This window comes from Felis catus, chromosome B4, assembly GCF_018350175.1.
Source record: "Felis catus isolate Fca126 chromosome B4, F.catus_Fca126_mat1.0, whole genome shotgun sequence".
Taxonomy (NCBI): Eukaryota; Metazoa; Chordata; class Mammalia; order Carnivora; family Felidae; genus Felis; species Felis catus.
In genome coordinates, this window is record NC_058374.1 from 38,403,893 (window position 1) to 38,428,722 (window position 24,830).

Sequence of the window (24,830 nt, forward strand, 5' to 3'; positions counted from 1 at the left end):
TCTTCAGGGTGGCCTCTTAATTCAGCGTTGGCAGTGGGGAAAGGTCAGCTGGGGGGCCGGCTTGGCCTTGGCTGTGTTCTCTGCTTACAGCAGGGTGGCGGATAGCCTATTCATCACCACCACCCCACCCCCACCCCCTGCACCAGCAGTCTCCTTACTCATAGTCACAGTCCTCCAGGCTCAACAAGGGCCAGCAGGACAGGGCAGGCTGTCGGCCGTGCCCTCTGGCCCCAGAGCTGGACCAGGGAGGTGGTAGCTCCTGCTGAAATCCCCTTGCCCTCCCTCTCCCCAGCCCAATGTCCTTCTTTATGGTTTAATCCTACCCAGTGGTCAAGGTCCAGCTGAAGGCTCACCTGACCACCCAACCTGAACTGACCCCTTGTGCTCTGAACACACTGTGTGTTCCCTGTCTGTGGCACGCACTGGAGTTACAGCATGGGCACACGTCTCTCCTCAGCTAGGTGCAGTTTCTTTGAAGACGGAACCTCTTTTCATAATTGCATTTATAGTAGTAGAGGACACAGGTGGCTCCTCATAGTTTTCTGAGATCCCTTAGATGCAGCTTTAGCCCCTAGCAGGGTGGGCCCATGGCGCACACTCAGTATTACTTGTTGACTGGTTAGAGCCACGGAGCTGGAGTTGTGGTCTGTCTGGGTTTTCTTTGAGTTAAGCGCTTCAGACCTCCTCTCTGGGGACCCTCGGTGTCTCAGCACGTATGTCCCCCATCCCTGCTGCTGCTCACAGACCAGACAAGACATCTTGTAAGGCCCTGCTCATATGGAGGTGGTGGAAGCCGCGGGGACTGCATGGGGGATGGCCAAAGCCCAAGCGCTTCCCTGCAGCCTCTCAAGTGTGCAGAAGGCCCCAGGAGGAGGCAGGACTGTCAGCCTGCTATAGAGTGGAGGGGAGGAGGTGGCCTCTGAGAGGGCTCCCCAAGTTTATGTGGGGCCCACAGCGCTGTCACCTCCTTGCTCTCAGGTTACCAGTCTCTCACCAAGGCCTCAGCTTCCTCTTGCTGCTGGGAGATCTGTGGGATCCAAGGAGGGCAGGAGGGAACCTGTAGAATCCTCACCCCAAGTACCCAGTCAAGGTGGCCAGAGGATGAGGGAAGAGATCTCCCAGATCGTCCTGTGTGCCTGCCTTTTGTCCTTCTTCTGCTGAGAAGCTGTTGGTGTCTCTGTAGGTCGGAATGAGCTGATTGCCCGCTACATCAAGCTCCGGACAGGCAAGACCCGCACCAGGAAGCAGGTGGGCCCTGAAAGATGAGTGTGGGTCCCAGGGGCAGGTACCCCAGTTCCAGCCTGCTCCCATGGTGGGCCAGGGCTTCTGTAGGCCCCAGTGTGGATTCCTGGTGGGGCTGGTTCAGAGGGGTTGTGTCTTTTTGGTGTGCCACAGATAGTTCAGTTTCCCTGTGGTTCCTGTTGCTATCAACTGGGAGGAAATCCCTCACCTTACAGGGGAGTCAGCAGCCCCCTCCCCTCTCCAGGACACCAGAAGAACAGAGGACAAAGTACTGGCACTATACTTGTATTTATTGCCAAAGTCTGGATTAGCTGGATATGGAGGGACTAAAGGCCCACCATTGACTGGCCCTTTCATTCATTCATTCCACAGATGTGGATTGAGGCTGAGGAGGGCGGTGCTGAGGGTCAGGGAGCCAGAATGGGGAGCACAGGCCTTCTGGGAGGTAGGGACAGGAGCCTTTTCTTCCTGCTGCAGGTCTCCAGCCACATCCAGGTGCTGGCCCGTCGCAAAGCCCGCGAGATCCAGGCCAAGCTAAAGGTAAGGCAAACAGCAGCAGTGGGAGGGAGGACCTAGGGCATGGGTGGGGCCAGCTTCCTAGAAATTGGAGCTCCTTTTCCAGCAGGAAAAGTCTTCCCTTGGGTTCAGGGGCTGGCTGTTTGTGTGCAGAGCCAGCATGCTTGTTGGTGTTAAGAAGACTGGGATTTAGCCTATAATCGTGCTCCTGTCTATATAGGGAATGACACTTGACTTCAGAGCCGTGTGTGTGTGTGTGTGTGTAAGTATGTGTGACCACCAGGCTCTAGAGCATCCCCCCTCCCTGGACAGAGTACTTCCCGAATCACAGTGGGATTGTCCTCCATACCCCCTTCCTTGAGGACATCCTTGAGCCACTGGCCCCTTATTTGCCATCTGCTGAGCTTACAGGGTGGTCAGGCTTGGGAGGCACTGCTGTGGGTGGTGGGGTGGGGGTGGGTTGTACTGTGGGAGCTGGTGGAATTCCTTCCTGCACTCTGCTCTCTGAGATGGACAGTTCTCTCCCCTCCCCAGGTCAGCCCTACCTTACAGGGCCATGCCCCACAGGACTCCCCCTGTCCCTCTGTTCCCCACAGGACTTAGGCCTCCTGGTCGCTGGAGCCAGGGGACCCTTTTGGTGAATGGCAAGAGGGAGTGAGCCCCCACCCCACCATAGACACGCTTGTAGTAGAGTTTGCCCAGCTACTTGGCAGGAAGAGCTAACATCTGAGGGAATCAGACTGAGTCCAGCAGTTAACACACTTTTTTTTAAGCAGCCGGGTCCCCCCTTTCCCCCCCAAACAAAATATCACCCCAATGTATTATCAAAGGGGCTACTCCAGTCAAAGCTAGGTTAGTGAGGAATAGGCCAGAGACCCGGCTCCCATCTGCTTCTGATGCTCTGTGGCTCTTGAACCCCAAAGTAGCTCATAACCCAGTTAAAAACCCCTGAACTAGAGGAGCTTGAAGGTCCCGTGTGGCTTCAGTTGTCCGTGATCCTGACATGGGAGGCTCCAAATGAGTGGTGGGAACTCCCAGGAAGCCGCACCCCGCTGCCCACTCAGCCCAGCTGTCCCCAGCCCCCACAGCTGCAGCCCGGCACCTCGTTCCTTTGTCCCTGGGACAGCTGGCTGGGCCTCAGCTGTCACTCCCTCTCAAGCCAGCACACGTACCCTCAGACACCCTTGGGTCCTGGAGTCCAACTTGAGCCCCACTTTCCCTCTCCAGTCTGCCTCTCACTGGGACCCTGGCAGGGGGCCAGAATGGAGACAAGACTTCACAGTGTTCTGTTTACAGCCATCCAGGGAAACTTTTAATTCCCTTGGGGACCATCTGTATGGGCACATTTGCTTCAAGGAATCGCACCTACCTTTGTCCACATGCTGTAACTTGGAGGCCAGGGAGAGCCTTCGTAGACCACTCGATGGGCATCAAGGCAGCCATGAGCCCCTTAAATAATATGCAAATCTTTATATGAGTTTTCTTGGAGAGATTGGTTTGAGGATTTTGTCATATTATATTCTCAAAGGGGTCTGTGACCTAACATAATCCCTGGTGGACAGACTTCTATTAGATAGAAATCCTCCAGGACCCGGGATTTGGTGTAGCATGCTCTGCCCTTGTACCATGTGAACTTGGATGAGTCACTGACCTTCCTCAAGCTCCATTTGGTTTAAAATGTAAAATGACAGAGTTAAGCAAGTTGACATCTGAGGTCCTCTCCAGCCCCAAAATTCAGTGACTCCCTGGCCTTATAGCCTGGCCATTTGATGTCACTCCTCATAATGTCCTTCCTACTTCCCCCTGATTCCTGTCCCACCCTGGTAAGGACGTGGTTTCCTGAGTCCCAGTCATTTGTTTAGATCAGCTATCCGGGAAGGGACGTAAGTGGCTGACATTGAGCGGATGGAGCTCTCTGGCTTCATAATGTAGTTGTTAACCACAGAGGTCTGCACGCTTTGGGAGGGTGTGGCCTGCTGCATCATACATGTCCTCCTGGAGGGAGAGGCCTGAGCCAGCTGGCCTGGGCGTGTTTGACTTCTTCCTCCTGAACAGTGCAAGTGTCCTTGGGAAGAGGCCACCTTATGCTGATTAGCTCCCTCTTTGGTTATCAGGGAGCCTCTGAGAGCAAGGCCCAAGTTTGACCCCAAAAGGACAGTGGTTTGAGGATGACCCGTCCACTCAGAAGGGTTTCCTGTGTGTTCTGTGGTGTGCGCTGGGTGCTGGCAAATATCAGTGTCCATCCTCCTCGCTCCCTGCCCCAGTGTCCTCCACCCCCCTGCCCCAGCCCTGCAGAGGCCCAGAGGTAAATTGATAATGCCAACCGGGGCCAAACTCTCAGGCCAACCATCACCACTGTCAACACCGTAGTCACACAAATTCTCTGAGCCTCGGTTTCTTCATCTTAAAATGGGGATCCTACTGGTCCTGTTGGCCTCACAGGAGTGCTGTGATGTTCAGAGTCCACGTGTGGGTCACCTTGTGCCAAGTGAGTGCAGATGGTCCTGAAGAGGCTGAGTGGAGGGGCCTTTGGAATCCTGCCCCACAATCACGAGGTGTTGGGATACTGTTGGGGGCCACCAAGGTGGTGCCCGCCTCACAGGGCTACGGTGGGGACTCAGTGAAACTGTCATAGAACGGCACCTGTAGGCTGCAGGGACCTCCATCACTTCTCCGGGATGACTCGGTTATGACTCAGGACAGATCTGGGTCTACCAACTTCATTACCAAATAACAGCTAATCTATTTTCTCTGTTTAAAAATATTCATCGTAAAGATAGAATTTCTAATCTGAGCTCCTGAGTTGACATAATCCAATCTTTTGGCCTCAATTAAGCTATACACGCTGAATAATACTTGCCATTCCAGTCTATAAATGTGGTCTTATTTTGGACAAAAACACAGTTCCCATCAGGCTTTTTGAAATACAGAAATCTCAGTACTGAAATACGGTCTCATCACTTTTGAAGACCTGTGGGATTAGGACACTCAGGATGGGAACTGCTGGCTTACACACATATAAAAATTGTTACTACTATTATTATCATCATCACTAATGTCATTAAGTGCCTGTTTGTTCCTCACATATGCTTCCCTGAGTACTTCTTTGTTCAGAGCCGGTGCAGGGTGAACCCGTTTTTGGGGCCTTTGGACCCAGGGAGGGCAGACCGTACGTGTTTACATCCTGACATGGAAAAGTCTGGGGGTGCCTTGGGTGTCCACAGTGCAAGGGGAGACCCCTGGGGCAGGCCTGAGACAGGTGGGGCCACAGGAGATCGCCCCATGCCTCTAGACAGTTTGTGTGACCGAGGATGACCCCTCCTGTCCATTCGAGGAGGGCTCTGACATATTTATGTATCATCTATTATGAGCCAGGTACCATGCCAGCTGCCAGTGGTGTGGAGGCGAGCAAGGACTAAAAAGCTTCTGTTCTCAGAGTATCCCCGTGGAGACACCGCCTGGCAGATGGTCTCAAAAAGGCCCTTTAAGCTCTAATAAAATAGGCTGGACACGTATTTTGCCCCTTTGACAGATGAGGAAACTGATCAGAGAAACCAAGTGACCTGCACTTAGTCACAAACAAAGTTAATAGCACTGCAGGGGCGTAAGCCTCAGCCCTCAGGGCCTTGTCCAGGGCTCTGACCACTGGTGATAGGACAGCTTCCCTGAGCACAAGCCCGGACCCCGCCTTGCCCATGCCTGCCCTAGTGACCACTGCTGAGGCCCTCCCTTCCAATGTCTCCCCAGGACCAGGCAGCTAAGGACAAGGCCCTGCAGAGCATGGCTCCCATGTCGCCCGCCCAGGCCATCTCCGCCACAGCCTTCCACAGTAAAATGGCCCTCGCCCGGGGCCCAGGCCACCCAGCAGTCTCAGGGGTAAGTGGGGCTGCCTGGAGCCAGAGGCCACACCAGCCCCTCCTTCTCACTCCTCCCCCTCCTGAGGAGCCAGAGGCACTGGCCAGGCCACATTTCTCTCACTTGAGTCCTCCAAGGCCAGGAGAGCCAGGGGGAAGGAGGGACCAAGGGCCAAGGGGCCACGCTGAGGCACAGCTCTGCTGGCATCGGCCCCACCTTCTTGGGGGCCTTGACGGTGACACAGCAGACCTCCCACAAGGGGCAAAGCAGCTCCCATTAGCTGACCAACCAAGGAGCTCTACAGAGTTGGCCTGATTGACAGGTGAGGGGGCTGATGCCTGAGTCTTTGGTGTAACACCAGCATGCCCCTGAGCAGCTCTCCACCACTCGGCCCTGTCCCGGCTCCCCCCTCCCCTCTGCTCCTCAGCACTGTTCTCTTTCCAGTCGGAGAGCTGATGTTCAGGAACAAACGCTTGTTTGGGTTTTAAATTTCTTGGCCACGGCCAGCTTGGTCACCCTTTCAGAATGATCTAGAAAGGCTCCTCCTTTCTAGGGCTGTGTCCTCACAAGGTTTTCTTGGCTATAGGGTCTACATGGGTCTTCACCATGCACCCATAGCACTGCCCTAGGCGTGTAGGGAAGGACCTCACCCCATGCTCGGTGAGCCTCTCATCTAGGAGTTTTCAAAGTGTGCTCCAGAGACTGCTAGTCCGTCAGAATATTGCATAGATAGGGAACAAAATAATTCTGTGCGTAAGGAAGTTTGGGACGCTTACAACTAAATAGGTTTCTTGACCTTGGACTGTTCAGGCCTTATGTGCTGCTAGCACTGTGGGCCTCTAAGGGAGGAATACAGTTGCTGTAATTCTAAACCTGGGGTTTCTCTCAAGGAGCACCTTCTTGGCAGAGTGTGTCTAGAGACTAGAGCTCCTTGAAACACACTTTGGGACACTGCTGTAACCTAGCCCAGTGTAGCAGTGCTGACTCTCCTTACTGCCCACTGGGTCTAGGCCCCCAACCCTGCCTTCCAGATGAGGCCCCTGCTCGGTCTTCCCACACCACGGCCCTGGTGCATGGGGCTGTGCTGACTCTGTGCTTTTTGCCTCCTCAGTTTTGGCAAGGAGCTTTGCCGGGCCAAGCTGGAACATCCCATGAGTGAGTATGGCCTGCTACCAGTTGCTCTCTGAACTGAACTTGAGCCTGTGAACTTGTGCTGTTGAGCCTGGCTCCCAGTATGGAACAGGGTAGCAGTCTGGGGGCAGCCTTTCAGGAGGGGCTTGAGCTTTGGGATCAGGCTGTCCTGCTTTTTAGGCAATAGCTCAGTCTGTGGTGTGGACACGCTGGGGTGGCATTTGCTGAAACTCCAGTCTGTCCAGGGTGAAACAAGGCCAGAGCTTGGGACCCTGAGGGAGAGAGGCTAGGAAGCAGACCTCTGGCTGGCTTGGGAGGGAAGGAAGGAGGGAGGAATGGATTTTCCCAACAGACATGCTGCTTCTGTGGGTCATCCATGAAACTTGAGGGACTTGGCAGGGGAGGGAGCAGGTGGCCAGAGCCCATTAAGGCCACTTATGCTCAGACCACTGGGGCCAGCCACACACAGCGTTGGACACTGCCAGAGACTCCTGGGCTGCAACCTGCCCAGGGCTTATACCTCCTCTCTCCTGTCTCCGTAGTGTGAAACCTTTCTCTCAACAAACCTACGCTGTCCAGACTTCGCTGCCTCTGCCAGGTGGGTCGGCAGCGCACAGCTCCCGTGCACCTCGCACACCTGCAGCTCCTGCCCTCCAGGTCCCGGCCCCCCGACAGCTGGATGCCTCATGCCCCTGTTAGATGCTGCCCTGGCGTGTGCTCAGTCTCCTGGCCCCACCCCATTCTGTACTCCTGCCACGCACACCTCTGCCGTGCACCAAGCCCGCCATGCCTCTCGGGTTGTTTGATACACTCAGGGCTTCCAGGGGTGCACACGGGTCAGAGGGGGCGGTCCTTTCGCCCCAGGGCAGCTGTCCCCCGGCCATCTTTCTATGCTGCATGTGTGTCCTGTGCAGCTTGGCTCCTGGGATGGCTTCCCTCTTGGTGATGCTAATATGTCTCCTTCAAAATGGGAGGTCCAAGGAGAGTGTGGCTTTGTTGCCTGGAGCCACTTGTTAGCAGAGGGAACACTCCTGGGCAGAGGCCTGGAGCATGGGTAGGGCCCCTCCCTCTCACTGCTCAGGTAACCTGCCCTGTCTTTGCTTCTTTCTCATGGAGGTCCCTTACCTCCTTCCTCTCTGAAGGGCAAGACAGGATCCTTCCCCTTAACCACCTTTTCTGGCTCGGGGAATGACTCCCTGCTGACCTTCTGGCCTGGCTGGTTCTGTTCTGAGAGCAGCCCACCACCCTCCTGGTGTTCCTATTGCTACTTTCTCCCAGCACAAGCGATCCACCCTCCTGGTGTCCTTATTGCTACTTTCTCCCAGCACGAGTGATCCACCCTCCTGTGTGTCCCCTCCTCTCCCTGGCCTCACTGTCTTGGTTCAGGCCCACCTACTCTTGCCTGGATTACTGCAGCAGCCTCTTAACCTGACACCGGTTTTATCTCGCTTCCCCTCTTCACCCTGTAATTTACCCCAGGGACCTTTATAAAGCATCAATCCCACCATGTGGTTCCTAGGCTTAAACTCCAACCCATAAATAAATAAATAAATAAATAAATAAATAAATAAATAAATAAATAAATAAATAAATAAATAAATAAATAAATAAATAAATAAATAATAAATAATCACTCACTCACTCACTCACTCACTCACTCACTCACTCCAATCCTGGCTCCCTGGTGCCTTCTGGGTACAATCTAAACTCTGTAGTAGGACTTGCATGGACCTCCTTGGTAATTTAGCTTTCTCTCCTCTCCCTCCTTCCCTCCATGCCCCCAGCCCCGCCCTGCCTCTGGGCTGTTGCTCAGGCCTCCTGGAAGCTCCTCTGCCCTGCCCCCACTCAGTTTAGGCATCCTGAGCGCTCTGCACCCCCATCTGACACTTGACACTCTATTGCCAGTATCTGGGGTTGGGGGGCAACGTCTGTGGCTGACGGGTCTGTGTCTTCTGTGTATCCAGTCATGTCTGGCACATAGCACTTGTTCAGTGTCCAGCATGGCCCTCCTCCCACCCCTGTGTTTCTTCCCTGTCTCCTTCCTTGAATGCTCCCGAGTTACCCACCTCAGCATGTGGGACTTCCCAGCCTGGAAAGCTGGTGTCTGGAGTTCTGTCTCACTGCTTTCTCACGTCCCGTCAGTCACTAAGGCCCAGGATGTGCCTCCTCTATCCCTTAGTCTTCCCTCCACTACACCGCTTTCATTCAGGCCGTCATTTTTCCATTGGGAAAACATCCCTGGGACCAAGCCTCTGACCGCCTCACCCCTGCCCAGTCCTTCCCTCACACTGAGTAGGATCTTTCAGAAATGCATGTCTGATCAGTTCACTGTCCTCCCTAAAATCCTCTGTCCCTCTCAGACTCTCAGGCTAAAATTCATGCTGCTTAGCTCAGTTCCCCCGTCCGGCTCATCTCTTGTCTTCGTTTCCTGCCACTGGCACAAACCCACCCACTCTCCAGTTCCTCTGAGGACGGGGCTTCTCACAGCCCCTAGTTTGCCTCTGCCGTGTCCTCTGCTTGGAGCACCCTTTCCCCTTTCTCCCCTCCTGCCTGTACTTACTATTTCCTTCAAGCATCACTTTCTTGGGAAAAACCTTCCCTGCCCACCCCCAAGTGCATACTTTGTCAATTCTTATCACACTCATTACTTCTGTTATTAGCAAACCTGTAAGGAATGCCAGGCACTGTTCTAGGGGCTGGAGAGACTGCAGTGAACAGATCCGGAAACTTCCAGTTCTCACGGGGCTTCCATCACTATAGCAGTCAGTGTGTCTGGTTATCTTTGACCGGACCAGAAGCTCCTCCACAAGAACGTAGTTGTGCTGCTCGGAAGCCCTCAGCCCAGCTGGCATCCCGGCCCCTCCACGCGGCATCCATTTTCCCTTGAGGACAGTTCTGTATGGGGGGCCCAAGGGGCCTAACTTGTACCGGGCCAGGCACTCCCCTCCACCACCCCTGCCGGGGGGAGGGGGTCCCATTTAGGGGAGGCAGGAGATGATTCCCTTGCCAGCACAGGGTCTCATGGCTGGGCCTGGGATCCTCGCAGAGGCTGAGATGTGGACCCGTCCCCATGTGCCTTTCCTGCTGCATGCAGGGTTTGAGTCTCCTGCAGGACCCGCCCCATCGCCCTCAGCGCCCCCGGCACCCCCATGGCAGGGCCGCAGTGTGGCCAGCTCCAAGCTCTGGATGTTGGAGTTCTCTGCCTTCCTGGAGCAGCAGCAGGACCCTGATACGGTAGGTCCTGGCCTGGGTCTGGCTGGCTCTCCCACCCTCTCCTGTTCCCGGAGGTTCTTGCTCCCATGTCTTTCCAGCTCTTTTTCCACCTGCTTCTGGCTTCCTGCCCTGGCCTTCTGCCCCACTCCACTTCTGGGTTTTACTTAGATGTCCTGTTGCTTCCCAGTCTTCCCTTCCATTGGCCCTCCCCCTTTCCTTCATCCTCCCTCCCTCTTCTTTCCTCACTTCACCTCCCTCTTTGCCTGACACTGTTGATGCTCCCACCCCAAAGCCGTCCCCTGGTTTCTTTTTCTATCCCGGTTCTCCTGGCCTCTCCCTCTGCTGCTCCCTCTCTGATCTGTACTCTTCCCTCCATGCTCTCTGCCCTCCCACCCACCACCACCCCCCCTTTCCCCTGTGGCTCTGAGGAGCCTCCTGTGTCTGACCCATATCTTTGGGACAGTAGCAGAGAGAGGAGCCCCATCCCCACCCTGTCTCCTTCAGGGTCCCGTGTCCCTGGTGACCAGCGTTACCTGCAAAGGTCAGAGGAGGAGGAGGAGCTAGAGAAGGCTGGGCTGACAGGGTGCCAGAGCCTGGGGGACTTCACAGACCATTTCACACTGATGTTTTCAAACTTGTTTTTTCAGCTGAGGCACCCATTAATCATACTCTTACTCAGAAGCCCAGTGGGTACAACAGAAGAAGTAGACTTTGGTTGTAGCCAGGTGCCTGTAAGGGACACAGAGGCAGCCTAGCCCCCATCTATAGGGTGGAGCACCGTTTGAAAACAGCTTATCTAGGTCAGTGGTCTGACGTGACAGATGAGGTAACAGAGTCCCAAAGATAGAAAATGCCCACATAGCCAGGGCAAGAATGATACATATAACTGCAATTTATTGAGTACTGACTAGGTGCAGGCACAGCACCAAATGCTTTATACCCGTTAACTTTGCTTTACATTTGATCCTTTTACTGTCTCCATTTTACCAGTTGGGAAACTGAGGCCCAGAGAAGTGAAGTCACGTGCTCTAGGTGGCATGGCTGTGATCTGAGCTCTGGGCTGCTGTGTCTGCCCTGATACCTTCTGCCTGTCCCTGAAACCAGCTGTTCTCTCCACAGTATAACAAGCACCTGTTTGTACACATTGGCCAGTCAAGCCCAAGCTACAGTGACCCCTACCTCGAAGCCGTGGACATCCGCCAGATCTATGACAAATTCCCAGAGAAAAAGGGGGGACTCAAGGAGCTCTTTGAACGGGGACCTTCCAATGCCTTTTTTCTTGTGAAATTCTGGGTAAGCCCTTTGATAAACTCTTCCTTCCAGTCCCTAGTACGTTGATGATAATGAGGAGAATGGAGGAAGAGTGAGCATAAGGTGCCCTTTCCATGAGTGGAAACCCGGGGAAGGCAGGGCCAGTGCAGAGTGGGGAAGCAAGCACAAAACTGCCACACAGTGGCGGGAGGCTGAGACAGGGAGCCAGCCAGTGGTGCTGGAGGGCCGAGCTAGCAGAATCAGTCCCTCTTCTGAGAGGTGGTGATGGCATCCGGGTCTGGCCAGGAAATACAGCCTCTAGGGGGCTATAGTGCTGCAAACAGACTTCAGGAGACACTGAAGGGGGCATAGGCAAAGAGACAACGTGGAATGTTTGCCAACTCCTGAGCTGGTTTCAGGGCTGGAACAGAGCAGCTCTTGGGCTGGGCAGGGCTTGGAGAAGTAGGCCGTAGGATTAGGATAGGTCACCCCAAGAGGAATACCTACCCAGCTTGTCAAACAGCTGAGCCCATAGGCTTTGCCTCTGCTGCCTTCTCTGCTGGTTCTGTGTTGGGAGAGCCCCCTGCTTTTGAAACATCTCCTCTAAGACTAGGAGGTGTAGTACCTGCACTGGGAGCTTACCTTCTGGGGGCCCAGTATACGCAGAAAAGGGGTGCAGGGAAGAGAGTCACACAAGTGCACACTAAGCCAGTGGTGAGGAAGTGCAGAAGTCCTTCAGGCATGCTGATTGGAGCCTTTGGACAGTTTCAGAGTATTTTACATATAATTCCAGGTGGCTTAAAGGCCCCTGGCTGGGAATCTCCAGCCTGGGCTTCTATAATCAAACCCACGGGCCTGGCTATCTTCAGAAGAGACAGTGCTAGAACTGAGACTCGGGGCCCCTGAGCTTTAGGGTGCTTGGCTTTTACACACTGCAGGCTTGCTGTATGAGCAGAATGGAAGTTGGACCTGGGCCTTTAGGGATGGGCCAGATCTATCAGGATCTGAGCCTGGCAAGGGCTGGTACAGCCTGGGGGAGGCATAAGGAAGTGGGCTCTAGAGGGGAAATCATGGGTACAGGTGTGTGAGAGGGAATAATAGAAAATAAGACTGGAAAGGGGAGTTGGATCCTGAAGGTCTTGGTCATACAAGGTCTGGGTTTTAAGCTATCCTGGGATGAAAAATAGGTTATATTTTCTTTCACTTTATCTTATTTTTAAATCAGTGAATATTAACTAATACCAAAGGCTTATAGTGAAAAGTGTCAGATTTTTGTCCCACTCCTCCCCAAACCCAATCCCGATTCCCAGAGGCAGTTGATGTAAATTTTCGCTTGTTTACTCTAGGTTTTATCTCCTGAGTTCAAAGTCCTACCTTTATATTGCTATACCTTGATATCACAACTAAGACATTTTGTATTTATTCCAGTACTGTAGAAAAGCATCAGCAATGTTATATCACTTTCCCCCTCATCACCTCAGTACTATCATATACAGTAAGTTGTATAACTTAATAAAAGCAATAAAATGTTTACATTTTTGACCATGCAAAATGACTACCAGAGAGCCAAGAATAATGCTTATGATGTAATTATGTGTTATGATCACGTTTTATTTTTTGTACAACTTTCTTGTTTTTTTCTTACAAATAAATGGCTTTCTTACTTGCATATTTCTAAATAAACCTATTATTAAAATTTTACAAATCGTTCCATCATAACCATCATACAATTTTTTTTTTTTATTAAGTTTTTCCCCAAATGCTCAAACCTATCAGATCATTCATCAGTTTACCCTTTCTCCTGGAGATTTTCCTCCCGGGTGCCTCTGTTCTGCTCCAGTCTGAACTGGTTATTCTCTACACCCAGACTGCTTCCGCTTTTCTCCTGTATTGAATCTATGGCTTTCCAGATCTCCTGTTTCTCTCTGTTTGGTGTCCCGCTTATTTTGCTGGAAAACATTCTCTAGTACCTCCTTAAGAAAAAAATGTGTGATAGATAAATGTTCTAAGTCTTTGCCTGTTTGAATGCCTGTTTTTGGGGACCAGATCAATAGTTTGGGTAGAGAAACTAGGTCATAAATCATTTTCCCAGAAAGGATTTGCAAGAATCATTTTTCAATGTGTTGCTCCATTGTCTTCAAACACTAGTAGTTTCATTATATCCTAATTCTCTATCCTTTGTTGTGCCACTGAGTTTCGTTTTTGTTTTTTATCTCTGAAAAATTTGCATTTTCCTTTCTATCCCTTATGTTCTTAAGTTTCACATTCATGAGCTTTGGGCTGTCTGTGTTTTTACTTTCTAATTTTTAAGCCAGGCACTTTCAATTGTGACATTAGTATTTCTCAATTTGGGGAAATTTACTTATATTGTTTCTTTCCCTCCGTTTGCTCTGTGTTCTTTACCAAGAACCCCTGTTAGTCTAATGTTGGATTTCTTGGACCTATCCTCTATAAGTTTTATAATTTTTTTGTTGATTTTCCAATTCATCTTCTTGGAGATTTCCTTAACTTTATCTTCTAATTCTTCTAAATTAGTTAAGAGTGTATCTGAGTGTATAGTTCATAAAACCCAAAGTAACAGTGGCATAAAGATGTAGTTTATTTTTCTTTCATGTAAAGTAAGTCGAGATGGACTGTCTAGGCTGGTCCAGCAGCTCCTTGAAATCACTGGGGCCTGTCTCCTTTCCAACTGTCTGCCATACACAGTGCATGGCTTCTGTCCTCAAGATCATGGCTTTTGGAGTTCCAGCCATCATATTTATCTTCCAGTTCCAGCCATCAGAAAGGAAGAAGCCAACTTCGTTCCCTCTATGGAGCCTTCTTGGAAGTCCCACACAGCACCTAATTATGTTGTATGGTTGCACCTAGCTGCAAAGGAGCCAGGGAAATGTACTCTTTTGGTGGAGTAAACTGCCATTCTCAATAAAATTAGGGTTCTGTGACTGTAGAAGAAGATGGATGGGTCTTTCAGTTGCTAGTGTGTCATAGTTCAGTTGGTGGCATTTTCCTATCTTAGTCATTCCAAAGATCTTGGCACATCACACAGTTAGTGGTGGATTAGATCAATGGAATATGGTGGCATTCTCTGCACCACCTTCTGTCAGATATTTAACTTTGACCATGACATTTTTAAGAGTTCCTTTTTGTTCTTTGAGTGCATCCTGATCTTGTTTCATGACTACAGTTTTTCTCTTCCTTTCTGGGGATACAAAGTTAGAATCATTTTTTAAGTTTCTTCTCCTTTCTTTGTTTCCTTTTAATCCCTTTTTATATCTGTTTTGATGTCTGTATTTTAAGTTGGACAGTTTCCTAAAATGGTTATATTTTTTGGTCCATATATTTTTTTTTAATTTTTTTTAACATTTATTTATTTTTGAGACAGAGAGAGACAGAGCATGAACGGGGGAGGGTCAGAGAGAGAGGGAGACACAGAATCTGAAACAGGCTCCAGGCTCTGAGCGGTCAGCACAGAGCCCGACGCGGGGCTCGAACCCACAGACAGGGAGATCGTGACCTGAGCCGAAGTCGGATGCTCAACCGACTGAGCCACCCAGGTGCCCCTGGTCCATATTTTTTTAATAGCTTTCTTGTCATATAATTCACCTGCCATAAAATTCACTGACTTAAAATGTATAGTTCAGTGTTTTCTAGTATATTCACGGAGTTGTGCTGCCAGTCAATTTTAGAACATTTTCATCACCTCCAGAATAAGCCCCATACCCTTTAGCTACCACCTCCTATGCTCATTCTCCCAGCCTTAGGCAACCACTAATGCTGTCATTATAGCTTTGACTTTTCTGGACATTTCATGTAAATGGAATCATACAATATGTGATCCTTTGTGATTGGCTTCTTTCACTTAACATAATGTTTTCAAGGTTCAGCTGTGTTATAGCATGAATCAGTACTTGGTTCCATTTTATGGCTCACTTAGACTCCATTGCATGGATATACCAAATTTCGTTTATCTGTTCATCAGTTGGTGAACTTTTGTGTTGTTTCCAACTTTTATGAATAATGCTGCTGTGAACTTCATGACAAGTTTTTGTGTGGCCGTAGGTTTTCATTTCTCTTGGGTAGACACTTGTGGAATTGTTGAGTCATATGGCAACTCTTTGCCTTTTTGAGGAGCTGCCAGACAGTACCCCAAAGCAGCTGCACCATTTTACATTCCCCCCAGTAGTTGTATGAGGGTCCCAGTTCCTCCAGACCCATGCTGACAATTGATATTTTCTGTGATTATACTCATCCTAGTGGGTATGAAGTGGGATTCCTTGTGGTTTTGATATGCATTTCTCTGTGCTTGTCATTTTTGTATCTTCTTTGGAGAAATGTTTTTTGAGCTCCTTTGCTCATTTTTAAATTGGTTGTCTTTTATTATGGAGTCATGAATTTATATATTATACATAGAAGTCCCTTATTAGATGTGCGGTTTGGAGATTTGTCTCCCAGTCTGTCAGCTCTCTTTTCACATTCTTGATAGTGTCCTTTGGAGCACAGAGGGTTTTCATTTTGATGAAGTCTGAAGTTCTTTTGTTGTTTACTCCATGCCCATATTTAATAGTTATTGGGAGCTCTGTGTGCAAGGTCGGACTTGACATCTGTTTTTTTTGTTTGTTTTTTGTTTTTTTTTAGGAAATCAATAAATGTCAGTATGTTTGTTAGACCTTTTTTCTCTTGAGGTGGCTCAGTTTCTCCATAGAAGACTCCTTGAGTTGTGCCCCTGGAAGGGGTATACGTGGTCACTGCATCCGAGGCATGAGGCAGCAGGAAGGGCTGGGGGGCGCCAAACATTTCTTATGCGGGTTTCACTTAATTCTGTCTTCCCTGTTCGGGCCTGCCCAGGGTCCCTGAAGCCCAAAGCCCTCCTGTTTAATTTCTGAAGATGATTATTCCCTGGTCTTTTGCTGAAGGGTGGGAGAGGTGGCCCGGAGGCCTAACCATCCTTGGTACTGCCTTTCAGTCAGTTCCTTGTGTAGAAGCCTGTCCCTCCCCTGCCCCCACTGTCCTGGTCCCTCCAGGCCAGAGCCACAGAGGCCTTCTCTCAGGCACACCAGCTCACTTCTTATCTCTAAGCCCTCTGGAGGTGCTTTAGGTTATAATTCCTTTTGTTTCCTTTGCCCCCCAGGGCTCCTTCTAGCTCTGGCCAGCCTTTAGTCTTGAGTTTGCTGAACTTTCTTGTGGTGTGGTCTCGCCTCCATGCTGGGTTGAGAAGATCTAGAAGGAGAAGGTTCTGGATTGACGGGCAACGACTGCCATGGGTGAAGGCAGTGGGGGAAGATAGTGGCACACTTGAGAAAGATTTGCTATCCCTTCTCTTTAGTAATAAGGAATCATTGAAGGGTTTTGAACAGGTGGGAAGTGGCCAGAGTTGTCCTGAGTTGAATAATTAGCCATCCAGACTGGAAGCCAATAGGGTAGGTCAGGCAGGCGTGTCAGCCTCTTCAGGACCTCAGCCAGAGAGGCTGACATAGCAGGTTGTCCTCCCTTTTTTTTTTTCTTTTGTGAGAGAGGGAGAGGGTGCAAGTGAGCAAGGGGCAGAGAGAGACAGAGAATCCTACGAGGGGCAGAGAGTGGGAGAAAGAGAAGCAGGGCTCACCCAGAGTAGGGCTCGTGCTCACCGATGCAGGGCTTGAACTTCCAAACTGTGAGATCATAACCTGAGTGAGGTGAAGTCAGATGCTCAACTGACTGAGCCACCCAGGGACCCGTTCTCCTTTTTTTCAGGAGGGGCTTAGTCCACCTCACTTCCCTTTTTCCTTTCCCTACTCTCCTTTCCAGCTATGACATGGAAATTGGGGCCAAGAGGCTTTGCCATGGGCTACCATTAGCACTGTCACTGTACAGGCAACTCCTGTTCTTGCTGTGTGTCTAGGGAGGCTTCTGGTCTTTTCTTTGGCGAAGGCTGCACCCTCTCTTGAGTCTTCCTCCCCCAGGCCCTCACATCAGTCCAGGCTTAGCCTTGACTTGGAAGAAGGAGCTTGGGAAGGTGATTTGTGGCTCCTTCTCAGCACTGGCTCAGTCACCCTGGGGTTGCAATTTCGGATCAAGAGGAAGGCCTAGTTGGCAGGAAGCATTTATGGGAACAGTATCCTGGAGGAATGAATGGTATATTTGGGGCCTTTTCACTAATTCCTGTCTTTTAGTCGTAATATTCTGTATTTTTCTAGCCACCATCCAGACGAGGACCATCCTCAGCCTCCCATCTCACAAAGGCAGGGGAGAACTGAGGCATAGAGTAAGCAGGGGCCTGGCTTTAAGACACCCAGCCAGGGTGAGCCTCTTTTCCTTTGGTCGTTCTCGTGATCTACATGTTGTAAGGTAGGTCAGGGCAGTCGGTGGACAATCACACCAGGCACTATTCATCACTTTACATATATCAGCATGTTCCATCCTGGCTGCAACCCCAAAGGCAGGTTCAGTTGACAGCCTTACTCTATAGAGGGGAAGCCGAGGCACAGAGAGGTGAAATGGCTTGCCAGGGTCACGAGGATTCACACCCACTGTGTCTCCAGGGTGTGTGCTCGGAACCATGACACTGAGCTGCCCGACCTTACAGAGTGCCTGGGGTGTACCCTGCTCAGGGTCCTGTGCTCCCCCTGTTCCCATTGGAGAAGGCTCTGGATTGCCTAAGAAAGGATCCGCAAGGCCCTGAGGGACAGCAGAGAATGGCGGTGTGGAGATGGCAGACCTAACTGCGCATTTCTTGTAGAGTTGGGCACTTAGGCCTCTTGAGTTTTCTAGAGTCCAGACTTCCCTTCCAGAAAATGAAGAAGATTGTCCTGCCAGAGGTGAGAGTTAGGCGGGTAGGGAAAAGGAATTAGAGTGTTCTTGTCCAACCTTATGGGCTTGTGGCCCACATCCCCTCCTTCTGATGTTTTGGGGGAGGTAGGAGGCAGGGATTGATGGGAGAAGGGAGGGGTGGAAATTGATCCAGCAGGTTCCCCTGTGGCCTCTGCGCTGTGCCTGTGGCTGTGCACATAGCCCCCACTGTGTGGACCTGACATGGACCTTGTCTTCCAAGAGCTCACCTTCCAAGTGGGAGAATCCAGAGCAGATCTCAGGGTCCCGGGACAGTAACCAGGATATAGGGGAGCATGGTGGGCCACCAGTGGGGCCCTTCCAGTGTGCCATGGGAGAGCAGGGGGGCAGCAGTGGGGCCCAGCTGGGCTGTAGAGGCTCTTGTCTCTGTTCTGCCGCTTGAGAACTGTGATGACCTAAGCAGATCTCAGCCTCCCTGGGCCTGTTTCTCTGAACAGTCAGCAGTTTTGTTCTTGAGGGCCTGCAGGAGGCTGTCTCTCTGAGGACCCCGATGTGTGAGGGGTCTGCTGGCAGTGAAGGGAGGCTGTGTGCCTGCCTTGCCCCTGCCCCTTGCCTGAGCCCCTAGAGCCAGGCCCTCTCTGAAGGCCAGACACTTGGTCAGGGTGAGGATGGGTGAAATCGGAGATGGGGGCATGGCGGCAGCCAGGGCACCTTGGCAGCCATCTGGTCCCTCCTGGGTGGGGAGGGCAGAGCCACCAGGGAGTACAAATCTGTGATGGGGGAAAATAAATGCTCCTGTTTGCTAACCATGAGACTTTTGGTCAGCCATGGGGTCCTCACAGCCAGCTCTGGCGTTCTCAGCCATCTGGAACTCTCTTCTCCTGCCCACTTGCCTGGCTGCTCCCTCCCCTGCTGTGAGCTGCTGTGAGACCAACCACACACAGTTAGGAGAGCTGAGCAGACAAGGAAACAAAGCCCCCTCCCCCAAAGCCTCCCTTTCTTCTCCAGCCTGGCAGTGTTCTTCTGGTCCAGCCCAGGCCTTGACTGTGCATGCTGGGGAGCTGATCAGGGTCTGCTTGGAGGAGGACTTTAATACCCCCAACCCAGCCTCCTAGCCCACCCCCCATTGAAAGTTACTGTTCTTTGATGGGATTGCGGTATTAGTTCCTACTCATGGCTGCCGGGACAAATCATTTCCAGCTGGAGCTGGCATCTGGGTGCAGGAGGGGTTGAGTTGTGAGGCTGCGCTCTGTTGGATGTGACATGCACGGTCTAGAGCAGGGACTGAGAAGCTGAATCCCTCCCTCCTTCCCCACAACACATGAGACCAGCCGAGGCCACCTCTGTCCTTGGGGCGGGGGAGAGAGGACTCTTAGACACGGATGGTTGTTAACACCAGTCTGTAAATTGAAAATGTTGGGCAGAGGTGAGCTGAGGCCTTGGAGGGAGGCGAGTACCCCAGACTGGTCCGCATCCCAGCCTGCTGCTCCCTTTGGGCCCTGACATTTCTCTCAGGCACATACCAGCACATGACAATGAATCTGAGCCCCTCTGGCCCCCACTCCTGGGCTGCGGCTGTCTCGGCTCATCTGTCAGTCACCCGATCCCCCACACCTGTTCCAGGCCCCGCCTGGGCTGCCCACCCGCATCACAGCTATGAATAGGGTGAAGGGAGGGGAGCATGGGGGCACTCAGAGGGCAGGAGGGCGAGGGGGGGCAGTCTTCCTCTTAGGCTGAGAAAGGTAAGCCATGCTTATTAGAGTAAGGGGGAATGTAAGGGTGGACAGGAAGTGCCTGAAGTGTGGCTGCAGGAGGGGGTGGGGTAGTAACTAGGAGGATGGGGCACTGAGGGCTAGAGGGGGTGCTGAGAGTGGGTTGTCTGTGTCCCCGGCTGCCTCTCCAGGATCCGTGCAGCATAATCACAGGGCAGGTCCCGGGGCAGACTTTGGATGGTCATTGGTGGGATGTTTATCTCTCTCCCACTACCTCCTTAGCTCTCTCCCTCTTTCTATCTCCTCTCTACCACTCAAAACACCATCGCATTTATCCTACTTGCTGTCCTACGAGTTCCAAATTCCTTGACAGCAGAGACAATGTCTCAGCCTCTCTGAGCCCCACCCCCCTTGGCTGTGCTGGGGGCGGCGAGCAGGATAAAGTGGGTGACTGAGAGATGGAAGGGCCAGGTGAGTGGGGGGCTCTGACCAAGACCTGGGGCGGAGGAGGGTGTGGAGGTTGCAGGGGGAGGTCGGCAGGGGTGGGGTGGGGTGGGAGGTGTGGGGCTCATCTCTCTCCACGCTCAGTGCCACCGAAAGGTGAGAGGTTGAACAGCCACACGTGGCCTTTGTTACAGGCACCTCACACCAGGTATGGTCCAAACCCTGGGAGAGCTTAGTCCTTGCTGGCAGGGCGCCTACCATCTGGAAGGGGCCACGGCCATCTGAACAGATCCTACCAGCACAAGGTGATGAAGGGCATGTCATGTCCAGGACACTGCAGGGGTGCTAGGCAGCCATGACCTTTGTGTACTGGGAAGAACCAGGGAGGGATTGGACCAGTCCTGCCCAGCTGTGGTGCACAGTATTCTTTTAGGTGACATATGAATAAATATTTCTTCTTTAGTAGTCATGCTGTTGTTATTACACGTATCAGAAAAAATAGAATCCCTGACTGATTTCATGGGTATTATTGCTTACTTAGCATGGAGTTAGGGAACGAGTCAATTTAAGAGAAACCAGTAGGGGCATGGTAAGGCCTGTGGTAGGTGGGACACACATACACCGTTAATCAAGAGGAGGCTGGCAGGGGCTATAGTCTGAGTGCTACTATCTTATGCCCTGGCCTTGCCACTTGGCTGGCACCCATCATCCCGTATTCGGGTGCCTGCCCTCCTGGGCAGCCGGGCTTCCTGCCAGCTCTTTTTCACACTTCTGCCCTGCGCTAAAAGCTGCAGCATACTTTGAGCAAACTGTTCCTTTTTAAAGAAGTCTGGCAAACTTCGTCTCCCAGGAGGAGCATGTGACTTAGCAGGGAAAATAGAGAGCTGGATTTTGAGCCCAGTTCACCTTATACTTAACTGTAAAGCTTTGGGCCAGTCCCAGCTGCCGTCAGTGTGCAGCCCACCGAGGCCTGGTCCACCCCGGCCAGGACTTGGGCCCTCTCTCTTGCCAGGCCCCATCCCCACCACAGAGTACTGAGACAGGCCAGCCTGGGGGTGGGACGGGGGGGGTGTTCACAACACTGCTGTTTATTTCAGAGGCTGAGCATTGACTTGAATGTAGCCGTAATTCCTTTTTTTCCTGTCTTCCCAGTGGCCTCATTAAAACCATCACAGACTACACTAAACATATGCCATTTATTCAACATGAAAACACTCTTTTTTCTTTTTCTCATCATAAAAGGAACACATCCACATTCTGTTCCATAACCATAACCTGCTTTTTTTTTTCACTTAACAATTGTTGTAGTCAATTCACAATAGTAAATACAGGTCCTTCTCAACAGTTTTTGTGGCTACATAATATTTCTATTCTGCCGTAAGACATTTAATGCCCTCCACCATTCTAGAGAATGTTCTTGTTCTTGGAAAATTTCTTTCCCCAAAGTAGAGAAAAATAATGACTGAGCTTCCCCTAATGGCCAGTAACAGAACTGCCTGTGCCTGGCTCTAAATGGTGCCAGAGGCTTCCTGGGGTTCTGGGGATCCCCTTATTTTGTGCGGAAGAGTCCTTGGTGTCAGGATCTAGACACCAAGGGTCTAGAGCTTCTACTGCATCCGCAGGGCTCACTCTGAGTCCAGCTTGGCAGTGATTTCAGATTAGTGTGTAGGCGGGACGAGAGGCTCCACCCTCAGAATGAACCTTTTTAAATCTGTGCATTTGTTCTGGGTCTTAAGTGGCTCTGTTAGCACCCCTGGTTCGGATGGAATGATTTGATGTGGGGCCTAAGTTCTGGGGATAGGGACCCCCAAGTGGTTCAGGGCTTCTGAAATACAGTTCCTGCCTCAGAGTCTCCAAGGCACTGAATTATCTCATCCAGTGTTTCCCTCCCTGTCCTGTAACTCTGCCAGATTTGGGTAAGCACTGGAGTTGGAGTCTGAAGACCTGGGACCCATCTCTTGTCAGCTGTGTGGTGTTGGGCAGGGCCTGTGGTCAGGGAGCCTCACTGATCACACCGAGGCCGAGATCCGTGTGTGAAATCAGGAATCTTACTCCACCTTTTCTAATCACCCCAACATCAAGCAGATGCTTCAGGCTCTGCTTTCAGGAGGGGAGGAAAAGCTGTGTGTTGGAGAATAGCAAGAAGCTGATCTAGAGGACCAGAGGCTCACAAGCCAGGCTGGAGAGTGAGAGCAGTGTTCTCTGATGGCAAGGGGCTCGGTGAGAGGGTTTTAACTATGGGGTGATGCAATCAGACTTGTTTTTCGGAGAGAACTCTGAGAAGTTAGAGAATGAACCAGAGGGAAGAAGGCTGGTGTTGGGATTAGTCTGGAGGCTGAAACAGAGATGTAAGAAGGTCAAGGGTAGCTAGACTCAGTAATGCTGTAGAGATGGGTGAGAGGCCAACCCCCAGAGCCATTTCCAAAAGAGCATTGGCAGGGTCCAGTGGCCAGCTGGACTGGAGGATGAGACATAGTCAAGTCCCAGCTTCTCCTCCATGTACCAGCACCCCCTCCCACTCTCCGCTCTGCCAGTCTCCCATTCTGGCTTTCTGTTCCCACGCTTACTTCACCATTAGGATGGACTCTGGAGAGGATCTGATAAATTCATACTAAAATAGAAATGACTGATATAGATTCAGATGTTTGCAGTTTAACAAGAGCAGAGCCTTAGACTATAGGACTTGAAGTCCTAAGGACAAAATTGGGGGCCCCACCTGCTGGGCGTGTTGGTGCCTAAATGGGTAGCAGAGGTCTGAAACTAGCACAGGTGCCAGTGTTCTCTTTTTCCATCGTTTAGACAACACAACCTGATCTTATACCAGGCCTGGATATGGAGAAAGGTGGAAGCTTTCCAAGATCCTACTGTTCAAGTTCTTTTTAGGCCCTCCTGATGTCTTCCCTGGCCCTAGAACCTGGACTGTGGCCCCAGGCTTCTTTCTGACTCCACCCCTGGTGGAGCCCCTGCTGACTAACCTGTCCACTGCTTGTCTTCCCTGTGTCTTCCTCCAGGCAGACCTCAACACCAACATCGAGGATGAAGGCAGCTCCTTCTACGGAGTCTCCAGCCAATATGAGAGTCCGGAGAACATGATAATCACTTGCTCCACCAAGGTCTGCTCCTTTGGCAAGCAGGTGGTAGAGAAAGTGGAGGTAGGAGCCCTCCCCATATGTTTGTTAAACCAGGCCCCTTGCTGCTTCAGGTTGGCCTTCATCCCTGCCCTCCCCCACCTCTTTCCCCAGATTTGTGTGAGTCAGTGAGCTCTTCCCCTCATAAATAAGTCTGTTACCTATTGGCAACCCACCTCATGTCAAACACAGATGCCGGGCTGGCACCAGGGAAGAGACAGTGCCCCCCATCCCAGGGCTTGTCAGCCCTGGCTGCACCTTTGGTCATCTGGGGACTTTGGAAACACACCAGTGCCTGAACCCCACTCCACAGCAATAGTAGTTTATAAGATGCTCTTCCAGTTATTTTTAAATAAAATTTTATTTTAAGATAATTATGGTTCCACACGCAATGCAATTGTAACCCCATGTACCCTTCATCGGGCAACATCTTGCATAACTAGAGCATAATATTGGCCACCAGAAAATTGACAGTGATGCAGCCCAGCAATCCGGTTTGGGTGTCACCTGTTTACATGCTGTCATTTGTGCACGTTAGCGTGTGTTAGTGTGCAGTCAGGACTGAGTCATTGCTCTGTCCCATCTCGCCTAGTGCCGCTACACTCAATGCTCCTTCCTCCCGTACCTGGCCTCCCTGTCACTGAGGGAGGAGGGGGGCTCTGTTCTCAAGGGCCTCCAGGCCTCCTGCCTTTTCTTCCTACTTGAGAGTGAGTGGGTCATGGAACTTCCCTGTGGAGTTGGGCCTGGGCTGGAGGTGGTCCAAAGAGATTCTAAGCCTCCGCTGCTCCCTGGGTCCTGCAGACCGAGTATGCCCGCTATGAGAATGGCCACTACTCATACCGCATTCATCGGTCCCCACTCTGCGAGTACATGATCAATTTCATCCATAAGCTGAAGCACCTGCCCGAGAAATACATGATGAACAGCGTGCTGGAGAACTTCACCATCCTGCAGGTGTGTGTGCGTGGAGGGGCTGGGGGGCCCGCACGTGTGGGGCGGGAGCGGATGGGTAGGTAGAGCAAATGGCATGCCCTCGTTTGGGGCTCACCTTTTTCATCTTTTTCATCACTTGCAGGTGGTCACCAACAGAGACACGCAGGAGACCTTGCTGTGCGTTGCTTATGTCTTTGAGGTGTCAGCCAGCGAGCACGGGGCTCAGCACCATATCTACCGGCTGGTGAAAGAATAAGAGACTCAGGGAGCAGGGAGGGGGGAAGTGACATCGTGTGTGCAGGGACATGGGGAGGGGATCTGTGGGGGCGGCCCCTGAAGTGCCAGGAGAGCTGAGAGGTCATGACTCTTCCTATCCAGGAACAAACTGTGCCTGAACCTGCAATGCCCAATCCCAAATAAACCCAAGATGGTGTGTATTTTCAGAGGACCTGATCTGGCTGTATGAGCCTCGGGAGGGACTGTGGGAGAAAGGGAACCGACTGGGAAGCAGGCCAGAAGCAGTTCCCGAAATCCCCAGTGGACTCAGCCAGGAACGTCGCCAGATGCTGAAGCTCAAGATAGGATGGCTCCTCTGCTGCTATTGAGCCCTGCACTGTGCTGCTGGCCACCCTGGGAGGCCCGA

The 24,830-nt window shown here is 51.6% G+C and overlaps 1 protein-coding gene across 7 annotated transcripts in view; it reads left to right on the top strand.

Annotated features, from left to right (window-relative positions):
• Positions 1-24,624, top strand: part of TEAD4 (TEA domain transcription factor 4) — a 64,586-nt gene extending 39,962 nt beyond the window's left edge. For 4 of the 7 annotated variants that reach the window (XM_023256677.2, XM_006933414.5, XM_006933413.5 and 1 more), the window contains 10 exons: positions 1,184-1,248; positions 1,720-1,782; positions 5,506-5,634; positions 6,725-6,768; positions 7,287-7,342; positions 9,791-9,978; positions 11,077-11,250; positions 23,138-23,278; positions 24,056-24,208; positions 24,330-24,624. In XM_023256677.2, the coding sequence (XP_023112445.1) occupies positions 1,184-1,248; positions 1,720-1,782; positions 5,506-5,634; positions 6,725-6,768; positions 7,287-7,342; positions 9,791-9,978; positions 11,077-11,250; positions 23,138-23,278; positions 24,056-24,208; positions 24,330-24,443 (1,127 nt within the window). In that variant the 3' untranslated portion in view covers positions 24,444-24,624. The remainder of the gene's footprint in view (positions 1-1,183; positions 1,249-1,719; positions 1,783-5,505; positions 5,635-6,724; positions 6,769-7,286; positions 7,343-9,790; positions 9,979-11,076; positions 11,251-23,137; positions 23,279-24,055; positions 24,209-24,329) is intronic. The other 3 variants (XM_023256676.2, XM_023256678.2, XM_023256679.2) reach the window with 3 other exon arrangements.
• Positions 24,625-24,830: the final 206 nt, after the last annotated feature.